The sequence below is a fragment of the Sorex fumeus genome, unplaced genomic scaffold (genome assembly GCF_029834395.1).
Source record: "Sorex fumeus unplaced genomic scaffold, SorFum_2.1 ptg000100l, whole genome shotgun sequence".
NCBI lineage: Eukaryota > Metazoa > Chordata > Mammalia > Eulipotyphla > Soricidae > Sorex > Sorex fumeus.
Window position 1 is genome coordinate 6,654,139 of NW_026606157.1, and position 9,318 is coordinate 6,663,456.

Consider the following 9,318-nt stretch of genomic DNA (forward strand, 5'->3'; position numbering starts at 1 on the left):
CCATGTGGAATGATCCCATCCTCACAACAAAGGTAAGTCAGTGCTGCGAAGTCAACAGCCACAGCCAGGACAAGCCACCCAGTCAGTGAAAACTCTGGTCTTCGGGCATTTCCTGTTCTCATTCATTCAGACATCATGTGTGTTTGAAGGGTTCAGACACTGTCTTGGACTCTGGGATGCAAGGTGGCATGATGTCTGTGGGAATGAAGCCTGGAGTCCCCAGGGCACAGCAATTGTGCATGGAAAACTTTAACCCGGGATGTGGCTGGTGTGTAAGTCTGACTTCTAAAGGGAGATTTGAAGGAACTGCATACCCAGGGGGGCCAGGTAGCGCATTGCAAGCAGTACACTATGGTCACATGAAGATAAAGCTCTATTCTGTGGTCAGTGAACAGAGTCAGGGTAAAAGAAACAGGATCAGACTTGATTTATGGAACACAAAGCCCTCAGAGAAAACCTTTTCATTGTTCTCAATGTTCTCAATGCTTAACTACATCAAGTGCAAGCTATAAACAGAAGAGAGCAGTTCAAGCCTGGGAAGAAGATTGACACAGAGGAAATTCAGTTCTGAAAAGGAATGGTTGACAAAGGGAACCCAATGACCAAGTCAGAAGAAAGAACGTGTCTGTCTCCAGTTGGTAGCTGGACTGTGAGATGCCTGTCACTGCTCAGAGCCTGCCTGCATGGTGAAAAGTGGAAGGAGGGCTCAGAAGAATGCTTCCATGTAGAAATTAAAGACAGATGGCCCCTCGGCCAGGAGCTGATAGTGAAATTGAGGGTCCTGCACCCCCTGTCAGTGCTGAGAATTGCAGGCATCCTCTGTGGATCAGGATTCCCAGTGAAGCTGTTTGCAGAAAAGACTCAAGGGGGGAAGGAGGAAGAAGAAGCCTTTAGCTAAACACCAGCGGGGATAAGACCAAGTGGGTATTTCTGCTTTGCCTTAGGATTCCTGCTGCTTCCTCTTTTTTTTAAAAATCAAATTGTACCCATTTATTTTCAAAAGTAGGAGCGTGGCACCCTGATATCAAATGATGTTATCTAAGTTGAAATGATTGGATTTTAAAAACAGGTCATCAAAACTTCCATTTGTTAATAATGTACTGTAGTCAAGATTGCACCTCTTCCTTCCCCACTGGAGTTTCAGGTTTTTTTTTTAACTAAATCTAAGAATTAAACTGACATAAATGCAGACATTAATAGAAGAAAGCATACAAATAGCTTATGAAACTGGAGTCCTCATAAAGAAACAATGACGTTTAAAAATTGTGAAACCTAAAGGTTACTAGATTCATTAAAGATTGTTGTGGAAATTTGCCTAATCTAGCATAGAGGCTAAAGTAGCTATGAAGCTCCTTCCCAATTTGGAATTTCCTGCACCCCAAATTGGGTTGTTTAATTTTTTCTTTAAACTGTTTGAGCCTCTCTCCTTTTTTTAAGTTCCCTTATTTTTTAAATTTTTTTAAGTAGTTCACAATATTTCATTATATTTAATACTCAAACACCAATCCCACCACCATGACACCTCCCCACCACCATATTTTGGATATTTCCAACCAAACCCAAACCCCAACCCCTGTACCAACATCCGGGCAATCATGAGATAAGTCTGCTATGAACATATTCCGCATCACTATTCAAACTGTTCTAAATTCAACTGAATATACACATCAGTCATGTGGCTGAAACGGGTTCATCTGTGCCAGCCTGAGATCCAGTTTTTAGGAACTAGTGGGCTGATGTGACGCACTCTTTGGCATAAACATAGAAACATGTCGGGTTAGCCCATGTATTGGAGGAATAAAGAAAATGAAGGCTCAGATGGATTTCGTTGCAATAATCTGGTGCAAATACACACTAAGAGGTTTTAGACATTAAATCTTCTCGAGGCTTGGAGGCATGGCATATCTCAGTCTGATTTTTATTTTTATCAAAAACTAAGACGTGCACAGAAATGCAGCGCACTGTTATAAAATATTACAAAATAGTTGGCCCAGGACAAAAGCATAGAAGTTTCATTTCTTTTTAATTGCAGCAGAAAAACATAAACAGATGTCAGGGAGGTTCTTAGTAGATAAGAGGAAAATTAGTTTGGAGCTTTCTTCGTAAAAACTGTGAGGATCTTTTCGTGTCTACTCTTCAGTGAAAGCTATACTAGTTATCATAGTCTCATAACCAAACTATTGAGTTTCTTTTGTTACTACATGATAAAAAATATCATTCCTCCCTCCCCCCCCACACACTAATGTTCAAGTTTACAAATAGAATTCGTTACTTGGGCTGGAGCAATAGCACAGCGATAGGGTATTTGCTTGCACACAGCCAACCCAGGCCAACCCTAGTTTGATTCCTCTGCCCCTCTAGGAGAGCCCTGCAAGCTACCAAGAGTATTACACCCACATGGCAAAGCCTGGCAAGCTCCCCGTGACATAGTCGATATGCCAAAAACAGTAACAACCAAGTCTCACAGTAGAGACATTACTGGTGCCCACTCGAGCAAATCAATGAACAATGGGAGGACAGTGACAGTGACAGTGATAGTATTAACTTATAGTACGAACTTCTTTTATAAAAGGGACAAAATTCTTTCAAAAATAGAGGTTTTATGATCATTTCTTTTGCTTTGTTTTGAGGCCGCTCTTGGCTGTGCTCAGGGCTTACTCCTGGTGGTGCTCGGGGAACCACATGGAATGCCAGGGATAGAACATGGGCTAGCCATGAGCAAGGCAGACACTCTACCATAGGCTGTACTATCTCCCCAGCCCTTGATCAATCATTTTTAAAAATAATTTTGCATTTATTTCCATTTGTGGCTCAATTATTACTGGTTCTTAAGCTTCTTCAGCGCCTACTTATCTTTGCTTATTCACAAAATAAAAATACACAAGAACTGGCTGTACATTTCTCTAAAGTATGTAGCTATTAGAGTAGAATGTCAGTCCAGTCAACCCTGCTTCAATATGTACACCAATTTTGCAAGATAAGGTAAATAAACAATGGTGTGCTGAAAATGAGAAAATTTCTCAAGGGATGCACAGATGAGGGAGGAAAGAAATAGAAAATCTCAGAGATCTAAACTTTTGTTGTCAGGGAAATTGGGGCATATCCCAAAACTACAAACATAAAAACATGATCATAATAAAATAGGTGAGAGCAAGGATTCCTGATAGGGGATGACCAAAAAGTTAAGTCCTATTTTGTAAGCTCCTGGCTACTACCCATAGAAATGTACCCACTGATATGCAAACATATCAACTAGACCAGGTCACTTACGAATCTGAGACAATTCCTTCTGCTATCTCACACACATGCACGAACAGAAGAGCAAAAGTAAGGATCCATCTCAGGTTATGTCCAGGAAAATGGAGCCATGTGTTATGATGAATTTGGACTTTTGAGCTTTGACTTCCCCATCCTAAAAAAGAGAAAAGAGATCAAGGGTAATGCAAAAATTATTTTACATTGTGATATGCTTTTTTAGTATATGTGCTGCCGCGGAGCTGGAGCGATAGCACAGCGGTAGGGCGTTCGCCTTACAAGTGGCCAACATGACTGACCCGAGTTCGATTCCTCCGCCCCTCTCGGAGAGCCCGGCAAGCTACCGAGAGTATTCGATATGCCAAACACAGTAACAACAAAGTCTCCAGTGGAGACATTACTGGGCCCACTCGAGCAAACTGACGATCAACGGGAGGGCCTTTACCTTTACCTTTACCTGTGATATGCTTAGGGGAGAGGAGGTTGCTCTTATGATATTAGTGCTTTCTAGAAGAGCTGTGGAAATCTTTGTCTATGCTCATCGTTCATTAAATTTGAACAATTTCAGAGTCAGAGATGTGACTCAAATAGAGAAACCTTTGCTGTGCACGTGAGAGACCCTGCCACCAGATTACACACACACACACACACACACACACACACACACACACACTCACATACACATACTCACACACACTCACATACACACTCATTTCTCTCTCTCTCTCTCTCTCTCTCTCTCTCTCTCTCTCTCTCTCTCTCTCTCACACACACACACACACACAGCATACACTCAGACCAGGTGATCTCCAGAACTGCCAGGATTAGCCTCACAACAATAAAGACCAGTTTTTTATTCAATAAATTTTTACACAATGGTGTAGGTTAACACATTAATAATTATAACATTGTTCCCCCCCCCCAAAAAAAACAACTCTGAGGACAATACAGCAATTTCACACAAATCAGAACTCCTAATGATAGATCTCTAACTTGTTTTTAAAAAACTGATCTTAATTTAAAATTACTGGGTATGTGGATAAGTTCTCCCATTATGTTAACTTTGGCTGTTCGTTGCTACCTTAGTGTGTATCTTTAAGTACCGCTTATGAGAGAGATTTCTCTGTATCTATCCCTTTCCTTCTTCTGCCTTACTTCACGCAGCACGGTATCCTTTAGTTCCATCCATGTTACTGAAAATTGCATGATTTTATTCTTTTTTAGAGCTGTGTAGTATTCCATTGCACATATGTACACTATGACTTCTTGATCATCTATAGATAGGTATATAAGTTGTTTCCACATCTTGACTATTGTACTAAGTGTGTCAATGAACATGGATACATCCATAAAGAATGTATCTACACAACTGAGTTGGGGGGTACAAAGGAAGAGGTGCTGGGGTCCTTGGAAAAAGAAGGTGGGTACACTGGTGATGGGTGTGGTGTTGGAATTATGTGTGTGAGAATCCACTACTAAAATTACTATCAACCACAGAATCTTGATCAATGATTCTTTTTAAATTATTGGATGCCATGGCAGAAATGATATTACAGCAGACAAAATGTTTGATTTACACGCAGCCAATGCAGGCTTGATTCCTAGCAGGGCATATGGATCCCCGAGGGGCTTCCAGGAGTGATTCCTGAGCACAGAGCCAGGATTAATCCCTGAACACAGCTGGATATAGTCCAAAAATAAATATAAAAATTGAATGACTAGAAATTTTCAAAATATAACCTAAGGATAAGACTAAGGCAAAAATCTGTACCTCGTGATGTAACATAGAATTCCTTAGTGGAGTTAACTCTTAAATATAGTCATATCATGCGAGAAAAATGATTATCTATGACTACACTGGCACTATTCAACAGAAATAGTGATATTTTCACAAATAAAACTAATTTTGCTGATTTATGAGCTTCTCAGAAAACTCTGAAACAATGCAGGTTCTCATTTGCTTACATCTATGACAATTTTAGAAATATATCCTGGTAAAAGTTAAACGATTTCTCCCCAAAACTATCTGTAGAATAATGTCAATTCATATAGTATGCTAGGGAAGGATTCCAAGTTTTTGTTTCCTCTCGTCACCTAATTTTCCTTATTTTTTTCCTTTACTGTGAAGAAGAAAGACTTTGTGCTTGAAATGTTGCAGAAAATAACTTTTGCAAAAAAATATTGATTTATGAGTTAGTGCTCACACGTTTAGAACTTATGATTAAAATTCCTGCAGTCAGACTTGAGATCTCTTTTTTGTCACATTATAATTTCTCTCATATCCAATACTTCTTTGAAGTTTATTTATGATCTCTCAAAAACTCAGGAGCCATTACTATTTTTTAAAAAATACCATTTTCAAGCCAGTGTCACTCATTCATATACCAGCACCCTCTGATTTTTGAAAGTTGGAGTTACACTGAAAGTTTGAGTTGCACTGCCACTAACTATGAAAGATCTACATTAGTTTACAAAAGAAATCCAAAATGAACTTCCAAGTTTACAACAAAAAGCAAAAATAGCAGCAACTGTTTAAGAGACAGACGCTCCCAAGGAGCTTGGTGACCCTGACAGCCCCTTCCCAGAACTGGCTTGGTACACAGATGCATTTATCACTCCTGCTTTTATTCCTTGTCAATGTGATTCTAGGATTCATGAGTGATTTGGTATGAATTGGTGAGTTATTTGGGGAATCTGGGAATGCCAAAAAAAATATTCACTTTATACCATTTGACTTAGGAAATGTTTCACTGGAACCCTCTACTTTGGGATAGTGGGGAAAGCCTCCATCCTTTGTCAGTCCCTGCTCAATGCTAGGGACGCAAATAGGACTCTGATAGTAATTATTCTCAAGAAGTTAACAGGGTGTCAAAATATGAATTATCAATCGTAGAATTATGATCGCACAAATGCTAGTGTTTCCATAAGTGGTCATTGTATAAATTTAAAACCAGTAGCACTGTACTGTAGCACTGTCCTCCCATTGTTCATCAATTTGCTAGAGTGGGCGCAGTAACGTCTCCATTGTGAGACTGGTTGTTACTGTGTTTGGCATATCGAATACACCACGAAGAGCTTGCCATGCTCTGCTGTGCAGGCAGGGTACTCTCGGTAGCTTGCCGGGCTCTCTGAGACGCATGGAGGAATCGAACCTGGGTCGGCCGCATGCAAGGCAAACACCCCTACCTGCTGTACTATCACTCCAGCCCTTAAAATCAGTACATGTTTAAAATAGATAGCTATATGCCAAGTATGATGTAGGCTTCTGCTTGATACATAACTTATTTTTTATCAATTTTAGAAGTAGCCTCTCAGTATGTGGAAGGAGTATGAGGGGCTCAGGACACACCCAGCAGTAAAGTAAAGTAAAGTAAAGGCCCTCCCGTTATTCATTGATTTGCTCGAGCGGGCCCAGTAACATCTCCATTGGACATTTTGTTGTTACTGTGTTTGGCATATCGAATACATCACGGGTGGCTTGCCAGGCTCTGCCGTGCGGGCGAGATACTCTCGGAAGCTTGCCTGGCTCTCCGAGAGGGGTGAAGGAATCGAACTCGGGTTGGCCATGTTGGCTGCGTGCAAGGCAAACGCCCTACCGCTGTGCTATCACTCCAGCCCAGCAGTGTTGGGGGCTATTCCCAGCTCTGTGCTGTGGGAGGGGAGTACTTGTGGTGTTTGCAAATTATGTGATGCTCAGGCTCGAACCAGATTTGGCTGTAAGCAAGGTAATCACCTTGACTCTTATACAATCTGCGTATCCCATCATTGCTAAATAAATAAATAAATGATGGCATATGTTATTTTTAAAACTTAAATGAAGGCAAATGATTCTGTCTAAATTATGCTTTCTCTTTATTTTATCTTTACGGTTGAACATTTAATATTAATCATTTTTCTTTTTTATTTAAACTTTTTTATGTTGCATTTTTTTTCAGATTTCATTATTGAATCACTGTGAGATAGAGTTTTACAAAGCTGTTCATAATTAGCATTCAGTCATACAGTGTTCCAACATCCATCTCTCCACCAATGTACATTTCCCAGCACCAGTGTTCCCAGTTTCCCTTCCATTACCTCTGCCCACACCGCCCCCTGCCCAGCCTACCTCTATAGAAGGCATTTTTCTTCTCTCTCTTTCACTTTCTCTGTCTTTCTCTCTGTCTCTGTCTGTCTGTCAGTCTCCATCTCTGTCTCTGTCTCTCTGTCTCTCTCTCTGTCTCTCTCTCCCTTCCCCCACCAGGCACTGTGATTCACAATAATATTAATGGCATTAATGACAGGGTTTCACGCATACCTCTTCCAACACCACAATTCCCACTGGAGTATCCTAGCTTTCTTAAGAACATCAGTCTGGCTTTTCATTTAGTTTTATAAGCAAATTAATGATATTAAACACCAAATTTTAATTGTGATTTCCTCTTGTGAAGCATTAAGAACATAGAATGCAGAAAGAGTTTCAGATTAGGTAGTAATACACAGAAGATTCAGTTGTATTATTGCTTCTTTTTGGTGGGTTGTTTCTTTTGGGTGGGTTGCTTTGTTTTGTTTGGGTTTGTTTTTTGGCCACTCCCAGTGGTACACAGGACTTACTCCTGGCTCTGCACTCTGGAATTACTCCTGCTGGTGCTCTGGAGATCAAATGGGGTCCTGGTATTGGACTCAGGTTAGCCATATGCAAGGCAAGTACCCAACCTGTTCTGGCCCCATTAGATTTCTTAAGATGAGTGATGACAAGTTTAATCCTTAACCACTTGTATATATGGCAATATCTTATAATTTTAAAAAGTTAAAATCTTGGTTTTAACTCTGGGAAAATCATGTTCGCATGGTCTGAATAACTGAATTTTTTACATATATAAGCTGCAAAATAATAGGAAAGCTCTATCATTCATTCCTTTTCTTTGCACATGTACACTTTATCCCTGAAATATCCCCATCACCATATTTAAGTTACATACTCAGTATCCCTTGATCTTTGCCTGTCATTTCTCTAGACTTTGACACATCCATTTAAATGTCAATGCCAGTGGCTTCTAGCCCAGTCAGTGTTTTACCCACTTTTCCATTCTCTTAACCAAGTAGGACCAAGCAAATGGTCAGCAAATCCTTCCAATCTCTCTCACAGAACAAGTATTCCCCTCTTTCTTGAAAATAGCTACTCCTACATGAATCCCACTCCACGTGAAGGCAAATTGTTCTATTTCTGCTCATAGAAAAACATGTACCAAGAATATAAATAATAAGGACCGGAGTGAGAGTACAGCAGGTACATTTGCCTTGCACACAGCCAAACCGGGTTCAATCCCCAGCATCCCATAGGATTCCCAGAGCACCGCCAGGAGTCATTCCTGAATGCAGAGCTAGGAGTAACCCCTGAGCATCGCCAGGTGTGATCCAAAAAGCAAAAAAAGAAAAAAAAGATTGTTAATAATTGTAAACCACAGATAATGGTTCTTTTCTGACATGTATAGATCAGTCCTCATGTTGGAGAAATTAAGTCACATTATACCAAGTCTCAATTGTTCATCATTTTTTAAATAAACTTTCAGTGGAGGGGGGCAGGACAACAGAATTACTTACCAATAAACAATATTGGAAACGTGATAAACAGCAGGAAGACATGGGGGACCAGGTTGAGGGCATCCACGAAGCAAGGGTTTTGCAACACGCCCTGGGAGATGTTGTAGGAGGAAGCTTCACTGCCACAGAATGAAAGACTCATTCTTCTTTCTTTGCATACAGACTTTAAAAAAGGAAAGAGAAGACATCTCGTTAGTAAATTACCTTCTGTAAACTTATAGTCAGAAAGGCATATAATATCAGAAAAGAAACCTTCTAATTTTGCCATTGAGAATATAGGAAACTCCATGCCAAAGTTATTTGAGTTTCTACTGAAGATTTTCTACGTTCTTTTTGTTTGTTTGTTTGCTTATTTGTTTTGGTTTTGTTTGGGGCAACACTTGACAGTGCTAGGGGTTATTTTGACTGCACTAGGAGTTACTCCTGGCAGTGCTTGGAAGACCATTTGGGAGGCCAAGAATTGAACCTGGGTCAGCTCCGTGC

The 9,318-nt window shown here is 40.2% G+C and overlaps 1 protein-coding gene across 1 annotated transcript in view; it reads right to left on the reverse strand.

The window, feature by feature from the left end:
- Nucleotides 1–8,977, reverse strand: part of ABCC9 (ATP binding cassette subfamily C member 9) — a 138,392-nt gene extending 129,415 nt beyond the window's left edge. Inside the window, exons 1-2 of the mRNA XM_056134559.1 lie at nucleotides 8,836–8,977; nucleotides 3,271–3,412 (exon numbers count right to left, since the gene is read on the reverse strand). Coding sequence (XP_055990534.1) covers nucleotides 3,271–3,412; nucleotides 8,836–8,977 — 284 coding nt within the window. The remainder of the gene's footprint in view (nucleotides 1–3,270; nucleotides 3,413–8,835) is intronic.
- Nucleotides 8,978–9,318: the final 341 nt, after the last annotated feature.